A 27,482-nucleotide genomic window follows, 5' to 3' on the forward strand; every position below is an offset into this window, starting at 1 on the left:
CTAACCCACTGTTGCTTCAATTTTCATATTCTACAGACCACTTTTCAAGAAATCCTCTATGAATTCACCTCTCCTTCCAACACACGCTTGGCTCTCAAAAAGTTTAATTTTGTAGACCACTAATGGAAACAGATCAGTTTGAGATATACAGAAGCTACCCACTATTCCTCTAGTTTGTATTTGTACTTTTGATTATTCCTTCTCTAAAATAATTATTTACTCATTGAAGTTTTAGTAAATTATTTTGGTTTCAGCCCAGTATTCTCGGTTCATCAATGCTGACCTGAATTTTAAATAAAATAGTTTAAGAATGTGATTTGTCCCAGGTTTATATCATATTAAAATTTCATTTGCAATTTCACATAATCTCCCCTACTCCCTCCTGCAAGTCATTCACGAATAGTGAAACTCATCAATAATCTTTAAGTAACGTTGGATCCAGAATAGACCCTACAGGACTCACTCAACATAAAACCTTTATTAATCACTTTGTGTCAGACTTTTGAGGCCAACTGTACAAACAGTTTTAGCTAATCTCCATAACTTGTTTCCCCTATGAAAGTGTTGTGCAGAACCATATCAGTGACCTTACTAAAATCAAGATATACCAAAACTACTGCATTTCCTTTATCAACCAAGCTGGTTATCCTAACCAAAGAAAAAAAAATAAGTTTGGCATGAAGAACTCAAAAATGTCAGTTTGACATTCTTCGTTTTTGATAAATCTATGTTGTCTATTATTTAGTACCTTATTTTCTTCTAGATGCTTACAGTTACTGAGAAAGTCAGCAGTCAGTTTGTTCCAGCATTTTACCACACACTAAAGATAAAAAAAATATTGGCCCTTAGGAAGTCCTTTTTTAATTCTCTACCTAATTATGATATGTGATGTGTATTCTTCATCAGTATTCTGGAATCTCACTTGTCCTCAAACAGTTATCAAAAATGAATAGTTAATGGTTCTGATCAGGAAGCAAGGTCAAGTGGACTGAGCAGAACTGGAATTCAGGCACTGCTACTTTGCCTTAAGGCAGCTGACAATTTTTGCACACCTAAGGGTATGTCTACATTTCAAGCTGAGAGGGTGATTCTCAGCTTCAGAAGATAGACTCGCATTAGCTTTCACAGAGCTAGTGAGCTAAAAGTAGAACATGGCTCAGCCCATCTGAGACACAAGCGGTGTACTCAGGGTGGCTAGCCCTTCCATTGTTCACGCTACCATGGCTACAGTCTATTTTTAAGTATCAGAGGGGTAGCCGTGTTAGTCTGAATCTGTAAAAAGCAACAGAGGGTCCTGTGGCACCTTTAAGACTAACAGAAGTATTGGGAGCATAAGCTTTCGTGGGTAAGAACCTCACTTCTTCAGATGCAAGTAATGGAAATCTCCAGAGGCAGGTATAAATCAGTATGGAGATAACGAGGTTAGTTCAATTAGATTAAATCAGTATGGAGATAACGAGGTTATCTAATTGAACTAACCTCGTTATCTCCATACTGATTTATACCTGCCTCTGGAGATTTCCATTACTTGCATCTGAAGAAGTGAGGTTCTTACCCACGAAAGCTTATGCTCCCAATACTTCTGTTAGTCTTAAAGGTGCCACAGGACCCTCTGAGTCTATTTTTAGTGCACCAGTATGTCTCCTGGACCTGAGATCCACACTCCAAGTTTGAAGAGTAGACATACCCTTTATTTCACCATCAGCAAAATATTTACTGCAGAGAGTTGTCAGGGTCAGTGTTCATAAAGAATTTGGAAGATGAAAAGCTCAATAACTTAAATATTAAGGAGAGCTGACTACAATCAGTTGCTTTTACGACATTCAGTTTACTTAAACTTTTCTTTAACCTGTTCCTTCCTCATTTTGTCTTTTTGTTTACTTAGTGCATCACATTAACTATCCTGCTACCAGACTTTCTAGTGAAGGCTGTGTAAATACTAAGCATACCAACCTCCTTTTCATTTTCAGAAAATCTGTACTTTTCAATATCATCCTCTTGCTTCATTTTTATAATGTGTGTCCTTTTATATTCTTTGTTAAAACTACTTCATGCTACATCTTTGCACCTACACAGCATTACTATAAACCTAGACTCTCCTGTAATTTCTCCATTTCATTTTCTAGGATTCCCTTTTTATTTATCTTAAAAAGTCCCTGTGCAATCACACTAACCTTTTACATTTCCTATTTTTCATTTGCATTATTGCTTTATTCTGTGACTATTACATGCATCAAAATTCCAAATATCCCAAACTGCATTTTCTCCTTACTTCTGCTACATGCTGGGCCTTCGTAATTAAGATTCTATCGTCACTACACCTTTATCATTCATTTTAAACCAGGTCATGACCTGGTTACCTCCATACACTGTTTGTGTCCACACACAAGATGGTTAATACATAATTAGAAACCATGGAAGCTAACTGTGTACTACGTCTGTCTGCAGGCTATGATGGCACACAGTTGTCTTCTGGTAAATGCATCTAACATTTTGTTTGGAAGACAGGACCCTCTAACTGTGCCAGTGTAACCAAGCTGCCAGTGATCCTTACCCTTACCTTTTATCCCCCCCCCTTTTTTTTTTTTTTTTTGCAGGCCACCTCAAGCATACCAGTGTTCAATTTCCCTGATTAGGGGAAGCCTGTGGCTGGGTGTGCCATCCACATCTATCTCAAAGGGATAACCCTAGAACGTATCCAGAGAGAGATCAGGACTCTGCTTAGTATCAACAGTGAGGAAAGTATTCAGGCCAAAAGGATTTTGCAAAAAGAAAAATTAAAAATTGGAAAAAAAAAAAAGTCCAAACAATTTGCTAACATGATGCTAACTATGACTTTCTGGTCAGTGCATACAAGGACAAATCAAGTTCAATATAGCACGTCAGCTAGCATTTCCTAGAAGACAACTGTACACCAGCCTCGCTTCCAAAAGGTTACTCATTCTCTTCTATGCAGACCAAAAACTCATAGTCAACATCATCCTAGCTAATTTGATTGATGAAACCCAATTAACAATTCCCAATGTAAACAAGGCCACAGAGTGTGTGACTGGCATGTGGTCTGTGGAAAGAGTGAAAACAAGGTAGACCAGAGCTGGTAGTGTTAAGTAACAGAACAGGAAAGAGCACTTCTTCCCCAGTATCCCTTAAAAACAACAACAGAAGCAGTTTTTGTGATAGCATAAGTTTCCTGACATCATCTTCAGTCCATCGCACTACCTGCTATTAGCCACATTTGCAGAGACACATAATCCCAAATGTGGTGAAACAGGTTTCCTGACCTTGATGTTCAAAGTATAAGTTCCTAGGCCAAATTTCCCATCCCTAACAAATGTGCATTTTGGTTTGCACCATAAACCTTTCTTATGGCAGAAGCAGTTGCCATTTTGAGCAACACTGACAATATACCCTGAAGCAAACCTATTTAGTTCCCAGAGTGGCACCTGAACACTGAAGGTTTCTAAAATTCTAAAAACAACAGAAACAATAATAAAGCAAATCACTGGACTAGAGCAGATGTCACCACTATAAGCAATTAGTACTGCATCTCTCTGTTCTTTATCATGGTTCAATTTAGCTAAAGTGAGAGAGATTGTCTTAATCTAGATCTTTTTATGTTATTCTATTTAAATAGACAAACATTTAATTGTGGTATACAAATCTAAAAGACCCATTCATGCATTCTCCACAAATACTAGATCCAGTACTCACTTCTCCCCATTCCAAGACAGTTTACCTAGCCAGACCAAGTATTTTTCATCTCAGTTTTTAGCATAAATTTAAGTATTTCTATAGCATATCATGCAGCTTTTCCAGCTGCTTACGCCTAGATAAGATCCTGGATTCTTGGCTCTATGTTGGGCACAAACGTCTGGAACGGACTATATGCTGACCTAGCTATTATGCATGTGAATCAGAAAATATACATGTGATAACAGGAAAATGTATCTTGAATTACCCAGAAAATTTCTTTTCTTCTAGCAGTAAAGTCTATAGACACTTTACAGTGGATTTCCCCTTCTTGCAATTCACTGAAAGCAGAGCCCTAACTTGTCAATCACAGCAGGCTGGGAATGGCCACATCCTAGGGTACCCAGCCAGTTTGAGATTCTTCCGAAGTTGCTACATAGAGTTCAATTCTGCTAAAACTCCACTAACAGGTAATTAACATAGCAAAAACAGTCACAGAAAAAATGTACTGTAATTTTAAATCTGCTTCAAGCATCAGCAGAGTATAGAAAGAAATTGCACTTAAGAGGGAGAAGAAAAAAAGCAACAAAGGCACAACCGATCCCTCTAAACTGCAAACTTGCATCATATGGGATGGATCTGCGAACTGTCCCACGAGAAGGAAGGAAGTTTTCAGGTAGGTTAAGATATATTATCCTATTCTGTGCAAGGAAATTCTACAGCTCCATTACAATGGGATTTCCAATAAAAGTGTATAGCCAGGGAGGGAACCAAAAGTGCATAAAACAACTATATACAATCTTAGCTTTATTTACATGGCTAACAAGTGACCAAAGTATGCAGAAACCTTCAAATGCAATGTCAGCTGAGGCTAAAAATCTAACCTATAGCAGTTAATGTGTGGATGGACAATCAGGCAGCCACCTTACATATCTTTCAGCACAGGATGCTTCTGAGCAAGTAAGCACAAATGTTGAGGGGGGGAAAGGCAGGCTTCTGGTCTTTTACATCTCAGCAATACACCATTTTACACCTTTAGAAATGAAAGCCTTAAAAGCTTTTTTCCCCCTTAACTCTTTGATGGGTTGTACAGAATGATCAGGCCCAAAAACATTCTGAAGGGGTTAGTGCATGCAATACCGGTTTTTAACATTCTCCTGTTCGAGGGGTGCCATAGTTTCCCAAGGAATGTTTCAAATGAGAGCAGAAAGGTGGAAAGATATTTTCCTGTGACCTGACTGAACTTACTTTACGTATGAAGGCCACATTAATTCTCAGCACAAACTTTATCTTTATGAAAGGTACAGTACTGCAGTTCTATTGATAAAGCCCCAAGCTCTAAAACCTTTCTATGATGGAGAGTACCAACTCCACACTGGCCCAGAAGGAGTTAGTGAGAGCCTGGGGCCTTAATCAGCCTTGCCCTGCTACACCTGCGGTAGGTGTCAAGCCTGGAAGGAGGAGTTAAAAGGACTGAACTGGGCACAGCTGTGGGCTGTTCAGGAGGGAGAGCAGATTGCTGGCTCTTTTTCAGTGAAAGATGCCTTTCTGGAGTCCAGAAGCTGAGCTGGGAGAAGTAAGGTCTCTCTTCAACAGGGAGCCCAAGGTAGTTGTGAAGGAAAATAACGGGAAATAAGTAGGCTCTGGAATCTCTATGCTGGTGGAGGGGCCTGCAGGGAATAGGAAGACTCCAACGAAGTTAGGGACTGCCCTGCTAGGAGAGTAGAGAAAACTCTCCAGCAGCAGAACTAGCTGGATGGCAGAAAGTGCTAGAAAGCTCTGCAGCAAGCCTGTGGAAGAAGTTTAGAGAGGGAAGAGTCAATATACTGTGAACCTGCTATGACAAAAAGGCCCAAGAGAGTGCAAGGTAGGATGCGATCCAGGGAAGTGGCAAGGGGTCTGTGTCAACAGGCCTTGACTGCTTAATAAAGGGTCCTTGGTCCAGAATCCAGTGGAGAGGGAGGGTCTGGGTTCCCCTACTGGCCCACTGAAAAAAGTGTAGTGGAACCCCCCTGGCAAGGCATAAAGACTGAGTCCAGAGTTGGACAGAAGGCCCAATATGAGGGAGATGGACTGTTATTTGTTGGAATATTGATTTACCTCAGAAGGTGCAGGACTACATGTGACCTGGCCCACCAGGTGAGGCTGTCAGCAGGTGGTGCTAAAGGAGAAAAGTCTGCTATGCAATACTGTGCCACCAGGGGCACACTGGTCAGTTAGACACATGCTTACACCTTCCTAGCTGGATGACTCATAGAATCATAGAAATGTAGGTATGGACAGGACCATCTAGTCCATCCCCGCATGTTGTGCCAAGATTAAATATATCTAGACTAGGGCTGTCAATTAATCGCAGTTAACTCACGCGATTACCTCAAAAAAATGTAATTGTGATTAATTGCACTTATAACTATGGAATACCAATTGAAATGCATTAAATATTTGTGGATGTTTTTCTACGTTTTCAATATTGATTTCAATTACAACAATATAAAGTGCACAGTGCTCACTTTATATTATTTTTATTACAAATATATGCACTGTAAAAATGATAAACAAAATAAATAGTATTTTTCAATTCACCTCATACAGTTACTGAAGTGCAATCTCTTTATCGTGAAAGTGTAACTTACAAATGTAGATTTTTTTTGGTTACATAACTGCACTCAAAAACAAAACAGTGTAAAACTTTAGAGCCTGCAAGTCCGCTCAGTCCTATTTCTTATTCTGCCAATCGCTAAGACAAACAAGTTTGTTTACATTGACGGGAAATACTGCTGACTGCTTCTTATTTACAATGTCACCTGAAAGTGAGAACAGGCACTTTTGTAGCAGGTGTTGCAAGATATTTACATGTCAGATATGTTAAACATTCGTATGCCCCTTCATGCTTCGGCACTATTCCAAAGGACATGCTTCCATGCTGACGATGCCTGTTAAAAAAATGTGTCAATTAAATTTGTGACTGTACTCCTTGGGGGGAAAACTGTATGTCTCCTGCTCTGTTTTACCCACATTCTGCATATATTTCATGTTATAGCAGTCTCTGATGATGACCCAGCACATGTTCATTTTAAGAACACTTTCACAGCAGATTTGACAAAACACAAAAAATGTACCGATGTGAGATTTCTAAAAATAGCTACAGCACTGGACCCAGGTTTAAGAATCTGAAGTGCCATTCAAAATCTGAGAGGAACGAGAGCATGGTTTTAGACGTTTTAAAAGAGCAACACTCTGATGCAGAAACTACAGAACACAAACAACCAAAAAAGAAAATCAACCTTCTGCTGGTGGCATCTGACTCAGATGATGAAAAGAAGACGCATCAGTCTGCACTAATTTGGATCATTATCAAGCAGAACCCATCATCAGCATGGAAGCATGACCTCTGGAATGATGCCTGAAGCATGAAGGGACATATGAATATTTAGCGCATCTGGCATGTAAATATCTTGCAACACCATCTACAACACTGCCATGCAAACTCCTGTTTTCATTTTCAGGTGACATTGTAAACAAGAAGCAGGCAGCATTATCTCCTGCAAATTGTAACCAACCTTATTTCTCTGAGTAAATGGCTGATCAAGAAGTAGGACTGAGTGGACAGGTAGGCTCTAAAGTTTTACATTGTTTTGTTTTTTAATGCAGTATTTTATTTTATTTTTACATAATTCTACATTTGTAAGTCAACTTTCATGATAAAGAGATTGCACTACAGTGCTTGTATGAGGTGAATTGAAAAATACACTTTTGTTTTTTACAGTGCAAATATTTGTAATAAAAAAATAAATATAAAGTGAGCCCTGTACACTTTGTATTTGGCGTTTTAACTGAAATTAATATATTTGAAAATGTAGTAAACATCCAAAAATATTTAAAGTAAATGGTATTCTATTGTTGTTTAACAGCGCAACTAATTTTTTTAATAGCACAATTAATTGCGATTAATTTTTTTAATTGCTTGACAGCCCTAATCTAGACCATTCCTGACAGATATTTGTCTAATCCAGCAGTTCTCAAATTGTGGGTCACGACCCCATTTTAATGGGGTCGCCAGGGCTGGCTTTGACTTGCTGAGGCTCGGGGCTGAAGCTCAAGCCCCACCGCCCAGGGCCAAAGCCAAAGCCCAAGGGATTCAGGCTTGGGCGGTGGGGCTCAGGTTACAAACCCACTGGCTGGGGCTGAAACCCTTGGGCTTTGGCTTTGACCCCTACGCCGCGCAGAGCAGTGGGGCTCCGGCTCTGGCTCCCCCATCCAGGGCAGTGGAAATCAGGCGTACTCAGGCTTCAGTCCCTCCCTCCTGGGGTTGTGTAGTAATTTGTGTTGTCACAAGGGGGTCGCAGTGCAATGAAGTTTGAGAAACCCTGGTCTAATCCATTCTTTAAAACCTCCAATGACAGAGTGTCCACAACCTCCCTAGATAACCTGTTTCAGTGCTTAACTACCCTTAGATGAAGAAAGTTTTTCCAAATAGTTAATCTAAATCTCCCTTGCTGCAAACTAAGCCAATTACTTCTTGTTCCACCCTCACTGGACATGAAGAACAACTAATTACCATCATCTTTATAACAACCTTTTACATATTTGAAGACTTATGTCCCCCCTCTGCCTTCTCGTCTCTAGACTGAACATGTCAATTCTTTCCTTGTAGGTCACATTTTCTAAACTTCTTATTTTTGTTGCTCTCTTTTGCACTCTTCCCAATTTGCTCACCTCTTTCTTAAAGTGTGTGCCCAAAAACAATTACCTCCTATGTCTTAAATGACACTCCTATTAATACATCCCAGAATAACATTTACATTTTTGTAACAGTTTCACACTGTTGACTCATTCAATTTGTGATCCACTATAACACTCAGAGCCTTTTCTGCAGTACAGCTGCCTAGCCAGTTATTCCCCATTTTGTATTGGTGTGCTGGATTTTTCCTTTCTAAATGTAGTACTTTGCTCTTGCCTTACTGATGAGGAGATCCAAAATAGGCATACATGAACCCCTTGTTGCCCAAGGAATGGCAAAACAATGATCAGCAGTTCAGGAAACACCTTGGATCTACTGCCGGGCCAAAGGGTAAAGCCACGTAGAGTTAATGCTAGTCATGTGCAAACTGGAGATATCTCCTCTAGAAAGATTGAATAGGAACACATAGGTAGGCATTTCTTCAAGTCTATCAATGACAGGAAGTCCTTTTCATCAGTCACTGCTAAGGTGGACTTTAAGTCATCTTCCTGACCTTTGGCTTCCATAGAAAAGTTTTTGAGAATTTCAGGTTGAGAACTGTCCTGCCTTCCCCAGAACACTAGGGAACTAGGAAAAGCATGGAGTCCCTGAGCTTCTTGCTCCAAGCAGAAGTAGGTGATCTATAGCCATCTTCATACTCTGGGGTTCCAATGGATTGGATAATGCAGAAGATATAAAAAAAAAATCTCAAATTTCAGAACTGCATTTAATTCTAAGGTGAAACCCAGAATAACTATATATATATAAGACCCATCAGTCAAACATGGGCATTCCAAACCTTTTAGAAGTCCTGCAGCTTGCTCTCTTTCTAAGGACCCACACTGGACGGGGTTGCCCTGTAGTTATGCTTGTTTGGAGGAGGCAAAGTTTCCTCTGTGGAGTCTCACTGACCCCTCAAAGCCTCTTGGCTTGTTCTAACTACCTCTTGCTGGTTGGTTATCCTTCCTGTATTGTTTTGCTGAATAGCAGCAAAAGGAGTTCCAGAATCTACAGAATAATATGGAATCCTCTATGGATGTCTTTGTGGCTAACAAACTCTTTTTTTGCTTTACCAGAGGATTCAATTGCTGCTTGATCTATAGGCTAACTTCCAGTGTAGTCCACTGACTCACATTTGTTTTTCTTGAAGGTCTCTTTCTATAGTCTTAGCCGAAGTTAGTGACATGGTGCTGAGTTACACCCACTACTCCTGCACTGTATCGGTCAATCAATTGGAGTGAATGTCATGAAGGCCACTGCTGAGTAAATCTCTCAGTACGGCTCCCAGATCAAAAGATGTTGTAATCTTGAGAGTGATCATATCAAAGAGAAAATCCATCCAGGCCATGATGGCCCTAGTAAAAGAGGTAGAGGTAACAGTTGTAGGACAACTGAGGCGTCCTCAAAATTTCTCCTCTGATATGTTCCTGCCTCCATGTTCCACGGGAGAAATTCTCCTTCTACTGGCATTGCCATATCTTAATCAGAGAAGAGAGGGCTGAGTCCATTTTAGGGAGTGTAACCAGTCAGATTTAGATTTGTGTACATTATAGTGTTTCTTAGCTACACTTTCTAGATGCTTTGCTTCTGCAGGATTTTCCCCCCATTGCCCAAATGTGTGTTCTCCAGAAGAGGATATAGACAGATATATAGATCTGATTTTGATCCTGAGCAGAAATACGTATTTGACCATGGCCCTGCTGCACACCACCTCCACCTCCTCCAATGCTTCCTCCTTTGGGTGAAATCATCCAGCAGAATACCTAGTCCCTTGACTAGCTTCTTAAGAATAGTTTCAAAATACTCCTCCTTGCAACACTTATTTTGGGGCTCATCTTCCTCTGAAACAGATTTTGAAAAACCCTAACAGTTTCTTAGACTCTTTTTGTCCCTTTTGGGATTATTATGCTTATGCAACTTGCAAACAAGGGAATCAGAGATGGAGGAAAGAAAGGAAAATGAGAAGTGCCTACACTTCTTGCTCCTTGCTTTTCTGGAGACTAGTTTTAGGAACACTCTTGGTAGAAGAAGGGATCTCTCTCACACACACCACCATTTCCTCCTCTTATTAGATATGGATGCAGATGAACCCTTTTTATTTCCTGAAATCTTTTTGCTCTTATTTCCTGATTTGTCAAATTCTGAGAGGGAGAGATGTCCCTCTGAAGATTCCAATGGTTAGCATACAGGGGGGACGGGAAAGAGGGAAGGAATGGACAATATGGGCCTTTTGGTCTGTTAGCAACTGCCTGGCTTTTGGGGGCTGGTCTGGCTCTCTGTTCTCACAGTAGAAATCCTGTGAGGGGAGGAAGAGAACATTGAGTAGTATAGGTAGAAAGGGACTTGTTTTCCACAGCCTCAGCTACAGCCATTTATCCAGGTGATTTGATGTCCTTTCAAGAGGCTATGCAGGGAGGCTTCTTACCCTTGTGGGACTTGTCCTTGTGCCTTGCCTCAATCCACTCCTAGCTGAGGAGCCACCTGTTCCACCTGGCCTCTGCCCACTCCCCAACTTGTTCCTGTGTCATTCTGGGGACCTTCCCGGGTCAGTTCTTCAGCAGGAGATAGAATGTGATCCTCAAAGGTGCACAGCTCTTCATCCATACACTCCCCTAAGGTGTGCAGCACTGCAAGTAGAGCCTTCCTCCTATCTCCTACTGTACCAGAATTAAGCTGATCCAGTTCTAGTTGGACACTACTGCTCCTACTAAGCCACAGAAGCAGCACTATTTCTAAGAAACAGCAGTCACACAGCTGTGATCCTCTGCTGCCACATGGGCACAATATGGGAAGAATGCAGGGAGGGACAGTAAAGGTCACTTCCCCATCCTTCTACCAACAAAGTATCATGCCGGTGATGCACCAACCCATAAGACTTCTCGGCACAGTCAAATTAACCAGAATGACTTTACTGCTATTGCTGACGAATGGGAAATCCCTGTAAGGACAAGAAAGCAGTAATACTGTAATTCTACTTGCTTAAATAACCTAGCTGCCTATTGGTCAATAAAATAGCCCTGAAGTTACCATTTTGGAGATAACTTTTTTAATGTTTCTAACTTAAATTAGTATGTTTGCATGACATGACCCTGATACTAGCAAATTACTTAGTGGTACAAGCAGGTTAGTCATGCAAGTGTTTTTCCACCCTCCCATTTCATAAAATTACTTTTTAAAATATGGCAATTTAAGAACATAAGAACATAAGAATGGCCATACTGGGTCAGACCAAAGGTCCATCCAGCCCAGTATCCTGTCTACCAACAGTGACCAAGGTCAGGTGTCCCAGAGGAAGGGAACCTAACAGGTAATGATCAAGTGATCTCTCTCCTGCCATCCATCTCCACCCTCTGACAAACAGAGGCTAGGGATACCATTCCTTACCCATCCTGGCTAATAGTCATTAATAGACTTAACCTCCATGAATTTATCTAGTTCTCTTTTAAACCCTGTTCTAGTCCTAGCCTTCACAACCTCCTCAGGCAAGGAGTTCCACAGGTTGACTGTGCACTGTGTGAAGCTATTTGTTTTAAACCTGCTGCCCATTAATTTCATTTGGTGGCCCCTAGTTCTTATATTATGGGAACAAGTAAATAACTTTTCCTTATTCACTTTCTCCACACCACTCATGATTTTATATACCTCTATCATATCCCCCCTTAGTCTCCTCTTTTCCAAGCTGAAAAGTCCTAGCCTCTTTAATCTCTCCTCATATGGGACCCGTTCCAAACCCCTAATCATTTTAGTTGCCCTTCTCTGAACCTTTTCTAATGCCAGTATATCTTTTTTGAGATGAGGAGACCACATCAGTACTCAGTATTCAAGATGTGGGTGTACCATGGATCTATATAAGGGCAATAAGATATTCTCGGTCTTATTCTCTATCCCTTTTTGAATGATTCCTAACATCCTGTTTGCTTTTTTGACTGCCACTGCACACTGCGTGGACGTCTTCAGAGAACTATCCACGATGACTCCAAGATCTCTTTCCTGATTAGTTGTAGCTAAATTAGTCCCCATCATATTGTATGTATAGTTGGGGTTATTTTTCCCCCCAATATGTATTATTTTACATTTATCCACATTAAATTTCATTTGCCATTTTGTTGCCCAATCACTTACTTTTGTGAGATCTTTTTGAAGTTCTTCACAGTCTGCTTTGGTCTTAACTATCTAGAGCAGTTTAGTATCATCTGAAAACTTTGCCACCTCACTGTTTATCCCTTTCTCCAGATCATTTATGAATAAGTTGAATAGGATTGGTCCTAGGACTGACCCTTGGGGAACACCACTAGTTACCCCTCTCCATTCTGAAAATTTACCATTTATTCCTACCCTTTGTTCCCTGTCTTTTAACCAGTTCTCAATCCATGAAAGGATCTTCCCTCTTATCCCATGACAACTTAATTTACATTAGAGCCTTTGGTGAGGGACCTTGTCAAAAGCTTTCTGGAAATCTAAGTACACTATGTACTTAGATCCCCCTTGTCCACATGTTTGTTGACCCCTTCAGAGAACTCTAATAGATTAGTAAGACATGATTTCCCTTTACAGAAACCATGTTGACTTTTGCCCAACAATTTATGTTCTTCTAGGTGTCTGACAATTTTATTCTTTACTATTGTTTCAACTAATTTGCCCAGTACTGACGTTAGATTTACCGGTCTGTAATTTCCGGGAGCACCTCTAGAGCCCTTTTTAAATATTGGCGTTACATTAGCTATCTTCCAGTCATTGGGTACAGAAGCCAATTTAAAGGACAGGTTACAAACCATAGTTAATAGTTCCGCAATTTCACATTTGAGTTCTTTCAGAACTCTTGGGTGAATGCCATCTGGTCCTGGTGACTTGTTACTGTTAAGTTTATCAATTAATTCCAAAATGTCCTCTAGTGACACTTCAATCTGTGACAATTCCTCAGATTTGTCACCTACAAAGGATGGCTCAGGTTTGGGAATCTAACATAGTCAGACGTGAAGACTGAAGCAAAGAATTCATTTAGTTTCTCCGCAATGACTTTATCATCTTTACGTGCTCCTTTTGTATCTCGATCGTCCAGGGGCCCCACTGGTTGTTTAGCAGGCCTCCTGCTTCTGATGTACTTAAAAAAACATTCTGTTATTACCTTTTGAGTTTTTGAGTAGCTGTTCTTCAAACTCCTTGTTGGCTTTTCTTATTACATTTTTACACTTAATTTGGCAGTGTTTATGCTCCTTTCTATTTACCTTACTAGGATTTGACTTCCACTTTTTAAAAGATGCCTTTTTATCTCTCACTGCTTCTTTTACATGGTTGTTAAGCCACGGTGGCTCTTTTTTAGTTCTTTTACTGTGTTTTTTAATTTAAGATGCTGCTTAATATACATGCATACTTTTTCCTCAATCAGTACAAGCGCAGAAAGTACATTATATTGTCTGTATTGCATAGTATACACTGAAACAGTAATCTTTAATCAGTGGACCAACAGTTTTAACTATTAAAACACAGACCACAACTGAATCACCCTGAAATGGTACCTTGTGGTTCTATTTCCCTTGCCTTTTGCCATCAGCTACATTTGTACATCTGTTTAATTTAGTCACATTCTAGTCTCATCAAAATAAGATCACAAATAAATTTTTTTAAATCTCTATTTCCAAGTAATGTATAGTTTTCAAAATTCTAAAAAAAATACAACCATTATTTAAAAAAATATTAGACTATTAAGATCATGCAGTTAAGTACCTAAAAGTCAAGGAAATGCCGAAGTTAAGGTTTCATGTGCCTCCTTGCCACTGCCCTCTTCTGCATAATCACGATACACTAAAAAGTCTAAACAATCACATCCTATTTCTGAAATATACCAATTTTCTTCAATTTAAGATACATATACAGCATGCTGTAGTAGTGTACTACATGTTTGCCAAACACTTCAATGTCATTTGTATAAGAAATACACACTAAAATATATTTACACATTTTGTAGAACACCAGAGAGCAACACTGAAGTTTGTTGGCATATGTAGGCCACTTACATTTGCGGCTAAATTAGGTTTGTAGTTAGTCACTCCAACCCCTGGACTGCAACTACAAATGTCTTGCTGCTGCTCTCTGAAAATAAATTTTATAGTACATAACTAAGCTTATGTCTACATCATGCTACAGTGCAGATTATGAGTGTGTGAACTGCAGAGTGCACCGAAGTATTGCACTATAACTAGCCCCTGTGGATGTTGCTGGCATGAACCTAAAGGTATCTAGTTCACATTAATGTAGTCCTCTTTCAAACAGGATTACGTTAACATGAATTAGGTATCTTTTAGTTCGTGCCAGCAGTGTCCACACGGGGCAAATAGAGTACAACACTTTGGTGCACTCTGCAATTAACACCCCTGTAGTCCACACTATAGTGCAGTGCCGACAAGTCCTATGAGTTACCAATGAAGTCCATGGAAGTTTTTCCCTTTATCCCAATAGCAGTAGGAACAGGCCCTAAAACACATACCTTTAAGAGAAGAGAACTTTAGTCTAAGTCAATCATAATAAACCATTATGACAATAAAATATATTTTCACTCTTACATTACTTGGACTTTTCAGTGATTAATCATGAAACCTAAGACTCCATGTATGGGAGGGGCAGAGTGAGAGGAGTTACGTGAAAGTATTTCACTACTTGAGTAGATCCCATGGCATCACTTAAACCCACACTCTTCACAAGTTCCATAGGAGGGAGCACTTCTTTTGCAAACCTCTGAAGATGTTCAGTTTTTATCTTGCAAAATGCATAGTGAAGAAGGCAAGGCCTATGGGCTTTTGTTAACTTTCTCACTTCACAACTGAACTTAGCAGTACATTCCAAGAATTTAGCAAGACCCCTCTGCAAAAATGAAGAAGGGCCTAAACCCTACTCTTTTAGCAGAAAAGATGGATACAAGGAGCATTCTTTTAAAGATCTGTAAGTCCATGGGAATATAGGCAATTAGTCTGGAGGAGAACAAAGAGCTTTCAAGACGAATCTGAGGCCCTGGGAGGAGCCACTGACTCGAATCTAGGTTTCAGATAAGTGGCTGCTCAAATGCATCTTTTTGATAAGAAGAGGGACCATAATGAGAAGCCACCAATTTTACCTTTGACAGTACCTAAGGCTGCAACTTGAAACTGAAGAGACGACTGGAGAGACAACCCAGAGTCCAGGCATGCTCTTTTTGTCAGAAATATTTCTAGGAGAAAAATCAATGTGAAAAAAGTTTACCATACCATAAGCTGCTGAAATGAAGGTGAACCTGTCTTTGAGAGAAGGAGGGTATAATTAAGGACTCAATGGGTTAGTCAGAGCAACAACTGTTTCTCAATCTTCAGGTTTCTAGAGATAGTATTCCAGGGTGGTAATGAGGATTTGGCCACTATAGTAAAAAAGATGGGGGCAGAGGCAGCTGAATCTTTAGCTCCAAAACCAGTAGCATGAGATTTGTCTGAAACAGCTGCAAAATTTGGAGATGTTCTGGTTGGCACAGGTATTAGACAACTCCAGTGTCTGTGTTACCCATTTGCTGCACAGAGGTTGAAATGCATCTTGATTTAAATAGCACTTACTTCAGTGAAGCTGACTCTTGCTCAGGTACTCTGCTTGAAGGCTGAGGGCTCCTGCACCAAGTGAAGAGATGGGATTTTGCTCATCAACTAAGGATTCCTACTTCAAAGTAATAGCCCCAGCCATGGTACCACTTTTTGTTAGGTCACAGGATATGACTGCCATTGCCAAATACAATGCAGAATGGGCTAATACTGATTAGAGACTTTAGGACATGATCACATTCTCTCTAGGCACTGTGTGTATTATTTTCTTTCCTTTTTCAATCAAGATCCTTGCATTCAAAAATCTTCTTAGGATTGATGCCCCGAATGACATTCTGGCATCAGTGGTAACTGATCTACTACTTATATCAGGCATGTAGATCAGGAAGATGAAGGTGAAAACTTTGGTCTATGCCAGGGGTCAGCAACCTTTCAGAAGTGGTGTGCCGAGTCTTCATTTATTCCCTCTAATTTAAGGTTTCGCGTGCCAGTAATACAATTTAACGTTTTTAGAAGGTCTCTTTCTATAAGTCTATACATACAACAATAGTTTAGTTATGTATTAAAGTAAATAAGGTTTTTAAAATGTTTAAGAAGCTTCATTTAAAATTCAATTAAAATGCAGAACCCCCTGGACGGGTGGCCAGGACCCAGGCAGTGTGAGTGCCACTGAAAATCAGCTCGCGTGCCGCCTTCGGCACGCGTGCCATAGGTTGCCTACCCCTGGTCTATGCTGATTTTTTGGGGAGAAGGGGTGCGGAAAGGAGCACAGTTTCAGATAAGTAGTTCTATTAAAAATACATAAATGCAATCTTTGACTAAAACTGATCAATTTCACTCCATCTCTCCTACATATTATTTTTATTTTTCCAAGGGAAGCCACCTGGTGTGCTGAATGTTAGTGAAGCCAAAGCTCATGCTCAACAGAGCTATACTAGCCCATTCTCCCTGAAAGGGATTCTCCTGCTTGGACAAAGTTAGAATCATTCCAGAACACTGGAAAGGGCAAATATAGTACCCATCTATAAAAAGGGAAATAAGGACAACCCGGGGAATTACAGACCAGTCAGCTTAATTTCTGTATCCAGAAAGATAATGGAGCAAATAATTAAGAAATCAATTTGCAAACACCTAGAAGATAATAAGGTGATAAATAACAGTCAGCATGGAAAATTTGTTAAGAACAAATCGTGTCAAACCAACCCGATAGCTTTCTTTGATAGGGTAACAAGCCTTGTGGATAGGGGAGAAGCACTAAATGTGGTATATCTTGACTTTAGTAAGGCTTTTGATACTGTCTCACATGACTTCTCATAAACAAACTAGGGAAATACAACCTAGATGGAGTTACTATAAGGTGGGTGCATAACTGGTTGGAAAATCATTCCCAGAGAGTAGTTATCAGTGGTTCACAGTCATGCTGGAAGGGCATAACGAGTGGGGTCCCACAGGGATTAGTTCTGGGTCCGGTTCTGTTCAATATCTTCATCAATGATTTAGATAATAGCATAGAGAGTACACTTATAAAGTTTGCGGACGATACCAAGCTGGGAGGGGTTGCAAGTGCTTTGCAAGATAGGATTAAAATTCAAAATGATCTGGACAAACTGGAGAAATGGTCTGAAGTAAATAGGATGAAATTCAATAAGGACAAATGCAAAGTACTCCATTTAGGAAGGAACAATCAGTTGCACACATACAAAATGGGAAATGACTGCCTAGGAAGGAGTACTGCGGAAGGGGATCTGGGGGTCATAGTGGATCTCAAGCTAAATATGAGTCAACAGTGTAACACTGTTGCAAAAAAAGCAAACATCATTCTGGGATGTATTAGCAGGAGTATTGTAAGCAGACACGAGAAGTAATTCTTCCACTCTACTCCACACTGATTAGGCCTCTGAAGTATTGTGTTCTGTTCTGGACCCCACATTTCAGGAAAGATGGGGACATATTGGAGCAAGTCCAGAGAAGAGCAACAAAAATGATTAAAGGTCTAGAAAACATGACCTATGAGGGAAGATTGAAAAAATTGGGTTTGCTTAGTCTGGAGAAGAGAAGACTGAGAGGGGACATGATAACAGTTTTGAAGTACATAAAAGGTTGTTACAAGGAGGATGGAGAAAAATTATTGTTCTTAACCTCTGAGGATAGGACAAGAAACAATAGGTTTAAATTGCAGCAAGGGGGGTTTAAATTGGACATTAGGAAAAACTTCCTGTCAGAGTGATTAAGCACTGGAATAAATTGCCTAGGGAGGTTGTGAAATCTCCATCATCGGGGATTTTTAAGAGCAGGTTGGACAAACACCTGTCAGGGATGATCTAGACAATACTTAGTCCTGCCTTGAGTACAGGGGACTGGACTAGATGACCTCTCAAGGTCCTTCCAGTGCTATGTTTCTATGAGGACCTTTTAATTGCTGTATTATCCTCATGAGAACACAGCAAATATAAAGACTTATTGTTCAATGTGTACCATAAATACACAGATGAAGTAGGAAACTGAAATTTTGAAATTAATCTGTGTGATCACTTTCTTTAACTTCAATACTGCATTAACAGTGGCACACTATTTGATATTTTCAAAGTTGCATACTTTTACACTGAGAAACATCTTGGAATGCACACTATACAAAAACTAGAAAGCAATTATCTATCCATTAGCTAATGAGGTTTCCTATCCATATAGGAAATACTGCCCTAGTTTATTAGTTTTGTATTTTATCAATAGTGTTTAGACTTGTTCATATTTCTGTGTGTAGGGTCAAGGCTGTAGCGTTTTGAATAAAAACATAGCAATAAATGTGAATGAAAATATGAAAGTCAGCTTTCGAATATTGTACAATGCACAATACACTTCTACATTTCAAAGACACTCTTCCTGGATTTTGAGACAGTGGCTTCTGTATATACCCACTTCTTAGTGACCCCAGCTAACAAAAAGTTTGACAACTCTGGTATATGCTGCATTAACTGCAATAAATAAAACTAAGATATCAAGACATCATTTTCTGTATATTTTTGAATGTCAACGTGAAATATGCTTTCACATATACAGACAGCAGAATCTTTTTACATTCTAAATTTCTAAATTGTTGCAGTACTCAAACTAAGAACAGAGAGGTTAAAAATAACATTTACTTTTAAATAGCAAACTGTTAAAAGTAGCAATACACACACTTGAAGATATACAAACCATGATCACTTTCAGAAGTTATTCTAAAAGCCTATTTGAACATAACTGATTCACGTTACAAGGCAGAAAATATTCACTTGACATTAATTAAATTGATTATTGAACAACCATCAATATCTACAATAAGCAAAACAGGTAGGACACATGTAAAATACATCTATTAGTAACTACTACATACAAATCAATCACTGAAATAGATGTAACCTTTTTTCCTGACAAATCAATATACACCAGTTACTTTTTACCGTACATTTAAATTCTGATTACCATTTTAAAGGAACAATAATGATTTATTCTTTATGCAATATAGCATTTCTGAACGTACAGTTCAAAGTGTGACAGGAATATAAGTCTATATGCCTGTACTGATAAAACATACACATATGTACTTTTACTACTTCAATGATAATGAAACAAATATATAGATATAATCTTAATTAGAAAGCCAAAAAGCCCATGCTAAATTAATTATCTGATTTCTAATTCCTGAATGAATCTGAAAGACTAAGCTAGAAAAATAGTGCTTGTTTAACGTTTCTCTTCCTACTCTTATTCTTTCAGAAATTAGCCAACATACAATTATTAGTTCATTTTTATGAGAAATTTCAATAGACCGCATACTATATTTGCTGAATTCACAGCTGGAGAGAAGATAACAAAAACATCCAGAGGACAAAAACCCTCATAGTGCAAATATTAGCTTTCGATGGATAAACAGAAACACCACAGAGAAGAGAATGAAGCTCAGCCAATGATATTATTTTCAAATAATAAATTTGTATAAATTCTGACTGGAAGTCTGTAAAAAGTCCACTGGCTAAACTACAAAGGGCTATTAAAAATTATTAAGTACATAAACCATCTCTTATCACTGGAAAGAACACTTTAGTGCAACCTTCAATAATTTAATTCAAAATCATGGATTTAAGGAACAAGGACAGGTGTGTTTGTTTTTTAAAGACAGGCCTTGTACTCTTCTCAATGGAACCACAAATTTATGGTAACAAGTATAAGAATTTAATAATCAGACAGGAATTATAATCACAGATATGTAACAGAGAACAGCTCTTAGTGATATCAGATGGTTATTTCAAGCCACTGAAACAATTGTTTAAGAGATTGTTGCATCACTTATGGCTTATATTGCATTTCTTTAAAATGTACAAGAACTAAAAACTTTTAGTTTCTAAAAGAAATATGCCAGCTACCAGAAATCTCCAATCAACATGGAGAAAAATCCAAGCTACATAAAAATGTACAAAACATGCAATTAATATCCTATAATTGCCATACTCCTCCCCCCATACTTTAAGTTTTATAAAATTAAATTGTGTTTGTGTCCTAGGGTACACAAACAGAAAGGTATAAACTCCTGCAATTTGACTTTCACACTTTGTCAAACCACTTATGCCATTATGAATGATCTGATTGTTAAATTTTGAAACCAACACTACAGATTTACTTTTCTATTACTATTACAGTGGAGTTTTCTAGAGGTTTGTATTCTGCCACAATAATCTTGCAGTAAGGCTTGAAATTCCTGTCCCTGTTCTAACCCTTTCATTCTATTGGTGGGTACTGCTGGTGAAAGTCAGTGGCCTGGCAATTTCAGCACCAGGAGGAAAGAACAGCGCACCATCAGACTCGGGGGTTTCCCTCTACATGTCACATTCAGACTCGCTTCCCTAACCAAGGGAGCTTCCAGTAGGACATTCATAGGCAGAACACACGCTCATCCAATAGCTGGGACCGACAAGAACACAGACAAATACAATCCATTTTTAAAAAGAAAAGAGATAGGGTTGTTCTTATTTAACATCATCAAGCTCAATAAATAACTCTCTAATTAGCTCTTCGCTCCCCCCTTCTAATTTATCCCTTTCCATCCTGAACACCTATGGACTCGTCAATGTGCTCATAAAACAGCTGTTCATTAACATGTATCCCTTCTCGAACTCCTGCTAAAAGCTTTCTGAACTGGACGTGAAATAAATGTCTCAAGTATCTTTGCACCCACAAATCCAGATTTATTCTCCGTAAAGAGGCATACCCCATGGGCTTTAGGCGTGCGTCTCCCACTCAGGAGCCTGAATCTCCACACTACATCAGAACAACCATACAACCTCAAAAGCCGAATAAACCCCGAAGCTGCAACACATACTATGGATCTAGAAGTCATTATTTACAGTAATAGCATGTCATGTGCCATGAGTTTATTAAAGCATCATCCGTGCGCTATGAGCAGTGGCACCATACATGCCCACACACAGGCGCGCTCCCCGCTTCCTGGAAGTAAAGGACACAGGAGGGAAGGGGGAGAGTCACTGCAAAGGTGCCTCCTGTGCCGTGCGTGCCACGCTCAGAGACATTTCCCCGGGGGCGTAAGCTTAGCTGAGCTCGCCTCCCGCCCGGGTGAGAACTGCAGGTCTGCCTCCCCTGAGTTCGGCTTGGCCGAAGAGACACTTAGCCCAGGCACGGCTACACCTGCAGCAATCCCGGGGCCCGGCCATCTCCGGCTCTTCCCCCCTCCCCCACCCCACGGCTCAGGTTATTTACGGGCCAGTTCCCAGTGCAGCGCGGAGCAGCCCGCCCGCATGCGGCAGCGGCGCCCAAACCATTCCCCTGGTCTCACGCGCACGACCGCGGGAGCCGGGGCCGCCCCTCTGGCCGGAGCCCCCAAGCCCAGGCCTGGGCCCAGAAACACTGGCGAGCGGCTGTGGCGCCCCGCGCGGCGGCGCCGTCACGGGAGGCGACAGCCGTTGGGACGCCCCGCGGGGCGGCCTAACAGCGAGCACCGACCCTCTGCCGGCTCTTCCCCCCCCCCCACACACACCGGGCCCGGCTGCAGCCCGTTACCTGTGAGGACCCCGACGCGGATTTGATGGTCGTGGTTGGTTAAAATCATTCCCTCCGACGCCATGTTTCCCAGCGCAGCCACCGCACTGACGGGGAGGGGGGAAAGGGAGCGCGAGAGCGGCGCGAGCGCGAGGAGGAGGAGGAGGAGGGGGGAAGGGAAGGAGCGCGAGGCAGAGCCCGCGCGGGGGAGGGGCGGAGCTCGCCTGAGGGAGGAGGCGGGAGCCAGCGTGAAGAGGAGGGGCGAAGCTAGCGTGAGGCGGAGCCAGCGTAAAAAGTGCGCGCGGGAGGGGCAAAGGGAGTGAGTCGAGAAGTGGTGATCGGAGTAAACGCGGGCGAATGAGCTCGAGACAACCAACCCGCGGCGCCGGACTCAAGCAGCATTAATCTACCGCCGAGGCATAGATTTGCAGCGAGGTGTTGTCAGCGGGCTGGCTTGACTCTACGCTGCCCGCTGCCTAGTCAGAGACAGATTTCATGCGTGTGCCCAGTCACTCAGGGCAGCCAGAAAGCACCGCAGTTTACATGTTTGCAGATTATCAATGTATATTGCCTGACCTGTGCAAATAATATACTTACAGCACTCGCCTGTATTGTACTCACGGGCATTCCGCTACATACACCTGCTCTGCAGCTGCACATGCAATGCTAACCATAATGCACCACGCTCACCAGCATTCCACTGCCACACACAAGCTGCACCGGTGTGTACTGCCCTCACCTGCATTGCACCCATACAAATTCAGTTTAGCTTAATTCACTGAGATTTTATTTGCATGCCAACCGATACTGGTTTTTCCAAACGGTAAAAAAAGAGAGACCCCCATGTCTGTTTAGTTCCTTTGACCTAGCTGCATCTACACCAAAGGCTAAATCAAACTAACTCCAGCACTTGGCTTTAAATTTTTTACAGCCCTGAGCAATGTAGCTAGGTTGATCTAAATTTTAAATGTAGACCAGGCCTTGGAAAGCAATACCTCACCATCCAGGGCTGACAAAAATAAGACACAGCTATGTATGATCCACAGCCAAAATTGTCTCACTGTTTCCCCTAGCATACACACAGATCAGCACAAAATTAACTTTATAAATAAAACTAAACTTTGTTATTTTTATAAAATTCAGACTAATTACATAAGGAAAGACACTAACATCCATATGCAGCTGAAATGTGGCACACTTATTCCAGATTCATATTTCGTCTAAATCTGAATGCTGAGAGATCACCAGTTTCAGTTCCATGGCCTTAAGAAGGTCAAGCTACAATCATGTCAATTAATAATGATCTAAAATTAATATGGTCATAACTATCCTTATGCCTGTATTAAAGCTCTGAATCTATCCAGGGTTTCCAGAAGCTTGACCCCCACAGACTGAGCTGTGTACTCATGCAGTTAATAAAATGTTTTACTTACCTTCCTGACAAACCTGAATCCAGAGTGTACATTAAGCCTTTCTGTTTTGTTACTGCCAATTCTTTTTCTATATGTAAGCCAGTTTTATGTGAACATTTCCTAGAATGCTGGGCTGCCATTTTCTCATGCTGCTTCCTCCACCTCTTCTGCTTCCGATGCCACTCCAGAAGGAGAGATGGTGGCTCAGTCTGGACATGCATGGTACTAAAAAGGAAGGAAAAGGGAAACCCCATACATGCATGTGCCTCTCGGAATGCAATAAGTTCATAAGGTGGGATCCCACTAACCTCTGCTACCTGGCAGGTAACCTAGGCCCCCTCCTTAGGGAAATTCTTCTTGCCCCCTTTTTTATGAATATTCTATCCATTAATCTTGAAACACTACATCTGCTCCACATCAACTGAAGGCACTCTCTTGAAGTGGAAGAACCCAAAAGGTATTGAGAAGGCTGATTTTTCTTGTGACACAGGCAACAAGGGGACCTGCCAAGACCCTTTTGTAAGATCTAAAGTACTGATATATACCTGAAAGATCCTAAATGTTCCAATATCTTATCCCCTGGAACTGGGTACATGTCAAGCTGTATATGTAACACTGACAGACCTTGGTCTCTGGCAGGCAGGATCGAACCTGGGATCCTCTAGAACTAAATGCATGAGCCTCTACTGCATGAGCTAAAAGCCACGTGGCTGTTAGCTAAGGTTATAGCAGACTCATTAATCTCTCTCTAAGTCAGTGGTTCTCAAACTTTTGTACCGGTGACCCCTTTCAGATAGCAAGTCTCTGAGTGCGACCCCCCCCTTATAAATTAAATTAAAAACACTGTTTTATATATCTAACACCATTATAAATGCTGGAAGCAAAGCGGGGTTGGGGTGGAGGCTGAAAGCTCACAACCCCCTATGGAATAACCTCTCGACCCCCTCAGGGGTCCCGACCTCCAGTTTCAGAACCCCTGCTCTAAGTGGTCTTGGTGCCACTAGATGGGACAGAGCACCACACCCAGGAGGTGTGTGGATTATACATAGACTTCTAAAAAGTTAATGCAATCTCACAGAAGCGCATTTAACTATCGAGCTTTTGGACAAGAATTATGGGACTTCAGCAGCATAGGCGCCAACTCTGTGGGTGCTCAGGGGATGGATCACCCACAGTGAAAAAATGGAGGGTGCTGAGCACCCACTGGCAGCCCCCCTATTAGCGCCTCCCCCTCCCCCCAGCGCCTACTGCTTGCCGTGGATCAGCTGTTTCACGGTGTCAGGAGGCGCTGGGGGTGTGTGTGGAAGGAGCAAGGGCGCAGCGTGCACAGGGGAGGGAGCGGAACTGGATGTGCGCGGGAAGAGGCGGGGGCAGAGCAGGGGTGGGGCATTGGGGGAAGGGGTTGAGTGGGGCAGGTGGACTTTAGAGTCTACTGGGCCAACCTGTCAATCACTTCAAAATGCCCTTGTCCGCTGGCTAGCCATTTGGATTTCATACTGGAGAAGAGAAACAGTATTTGACCATTGGGTTGGAAGGTCTGTAGGTGTGCACCTTGGCTGCATGATTGTTCTTGTGTCTGCTGAACCCTAAACAAGTTTTCATGAGCAAAATCCCCTAGCTTCTTCAGGTGCTCCCTTAGTTGGAGACCATATAGAGCTGTGTTGGATGCCTTCAGGTCTTGCCTTTCCCAATCCTCACACAGGAGGTCTAATATTCCTTGAAACTGGTGCCATATAACTGTTGGAAAGGAGAGACCCTGGTGAAGTCTTGTGGTACCTCCCTTATGGTGAACAAAATGGGAAGAAGTAGCTAGTCCCAGTGCTTGGCACCGGAGGACCCATCTTCTTAGTATCACCTTCAGCATTTTGTTGACTCTCTTAACTAATCCATCCATTTGTGGATGATAGATGGCGGTCCTCAGTGACTTGATCTTCAGTAGAGAGCATAGCTCCTGCATAACCTTGGATGTAAAGTTGGTCCCCTGATCCATCAGTGTTTCTCCAAAGTTAGGCACCTCAGTCCCTGTGTGTGGTACCACTCCAATCCATGACATTTCTGATAGGCTAACTTTCACACTGCTGCATCCCTCTAGGTGTCTAGATACCTATATACCACCTAAACCCCAGAGCAATTCACAAACTAGAGGATGATATATGTTTGGACTCCTAAGTCGATGCAGGACCCAATCCAGTAGGCAGCCTCTGAGCGTGCCTCCTGGATTGGGCCCCGTTCTGGCCAGAGAAGTGGTGGTGCCCACCTTATAACTTTTAGCCAAGTGGTTTGAGTACTCACCTGGGATGTGGGAGACCCAGGTGCAATTCCCCACTCTCTGGCAGAGGGGGAGAAAGGATTTAAACAGGGGCCTTCCCCTATCTCAGGAGCATGTTCTAACCATTGAACTATGGGATATTCTGTGAACCTCTCCTGTTGAAGCTGCTCCAATAACAGGGGATCTGGACCTGGGATCTCCCACCTCCCATGTGGGTACCCTAGCCACTGGACTACAGAATTGTTCTCTCTCTCTCTCTCACCCAAGTGGAACAGTCATTGGGCCAGAGAGAGAGAGTGAGCATACCATCTCATGGTAAGGTGTGGCAGTACAAGCATCATGTCTCAGTTTCCCTCTTGGTTTTTCCAATAACTCATTGGCAGGCAGACATATTTAACACCATTCCCCTGTTTGTGGTCTGTCTTTTTTACTGACTAATAGAGGGGCTGCTGCATGTTGTAGCATCTGGGACTTTCATGCCTAGGTGGAATGTGTTATATAAATTTTCCTGAAGGAGAAGCTGTATAGATCAACATGTCTAGGTGCTCCTCTGAGAAAAACCTAAGAATGGCCATACTGGGTCAGACCTATGGTCCATCTAGCCCTGTAGCCTCTCTTTCAACAGTGGCCAATGCCATATGCTTAAGAGGGAATGAATGGAACAGGTAACACTGGTCTACAATTTTTGAGAAGTCGTCTGCTTCAGAGATAAAATGTGCTATTTATTATGTATTTTGATGTGCTGAATTCAAATATGACAATTAAAACAACTGATTGGCTACTGTTTCTAAGATATTTAAGTTTTTACATTTTATGTCTATGTATATTGTGTAGATAGTAGAGTTTTAATCATAAATTGTAAACCTAGGTCTTTTCATGTGTTTATGGTTGCTTTACATGATAATATTTCACCTGTCCTGTTTATGTAACACTTTAAAAATCACCAAAAGGGTTATATAAATAAAATTTATTATGAAACAAAAGGCAAAAAACTATTCTGTACATAGTTTAGTCCTATTCAGTGTCTACTCGGCGCTTCTTGGCTTGTCTCTTGTATTCATTAAATGGAGCATCTCTTGTCACTGTCCAGCAACAGTCTGCAAGCATTGATAGGCTCCATTTGCCCTGATAGCGTTTCTCCATTGTTGCAATGTCCTGGTGAAATCGCTCGCCGTGCTCGTCGCTCACTGCTCCGCAGTTCGGTGGAAAAACATCTAGATGAGAGTGCAAAAAATGTATCTTTAGTGACATGTTGCAACCAAGGCTTTTGTATGCCTTGAGGAGGTTTTCCACCAACAACCTGTAGTTGTCTGCCTTGTTGTTTCCGAGAAAATTTATTGCCACTAACTGGAAGGCTTTCCATGCCGTCTTTTCCTTGCCACGCAGTGCATGGTCAAATGCATCATCTCGAAGAAGTTCACGAATCTGAGGACCAACAAAGACACCTTCCTTTATCTTAAGGCACCTAAGGTGCCACAAGTACTCCTGTTATTTTTGCGGATACAGACTAACACGGCTGCTACTCTGAAACCTGTCCTTTATCTTAGCTTCACTTAACCTTGGAAATTTTCCACGGAGGTACTTGAAAATTGCTTGTGTTTTGTCAATGGCCTTGACAAAGTTCTTCATCAGACCCAGCTTGATGTGTAAGGGTGGTAACAAAATATTCCTTGATTCAACAAGTGGTGGATACTGAACACTTTTCCTCCCAGGCTCCAATGACTGTTGGAGTGGCCAATCTTTCTTGATGTAGTGGGAATCTCTTGCACGACTATCCCATTCACAGAGAAAACAGCAGTACTTTG

General features: G+C 41.3%; 1 protein-coding gene across 2 annotated transcripts in view; it reads right to left on the bottom strand.

Annotated features, from left to right (window-relative positions):
- Positions 1 to 22,190, bottom strand: part of GPHN (gephyrin) — a 582,350-nt gene extending 560,160 nt beyond the window's left edge. The window contains exon 1 of one of the 2 annotated variants that reach the window (XM_065404477.1): positions 22,018 to 22,190. In XM_065404477.1, coding sequence (XP_065260549.1) covers positions 22,018 to 22,081 — 64 coding nt within the window. In that variant the 5' untranslated portion in view covers positions 22,082 to 22,190. The remainder of the gene's footprint in view (positions 1 to 22,017) is intronic. The other variant, XM_065404478.1, reaches the window with a different exon arrangement.
- Positions 22,191 to 27,482: the final 5,292 nt, after the last annotated feature.

This window comes from Emys orbicularis, chromosome 4, assembly GCF_028017835.1.
Source record: "Emys orbicularis isolate rEmyOrb1 chromosome 4, rEmyOrb1.hap1, whole genome shotgun sequence".
In the NCBI taxonomy this organism is placed as follows: Eukaryota; Metazoa; Chordata; order Testudines; family Emydidae; genus Emys; species Emys orbicularis.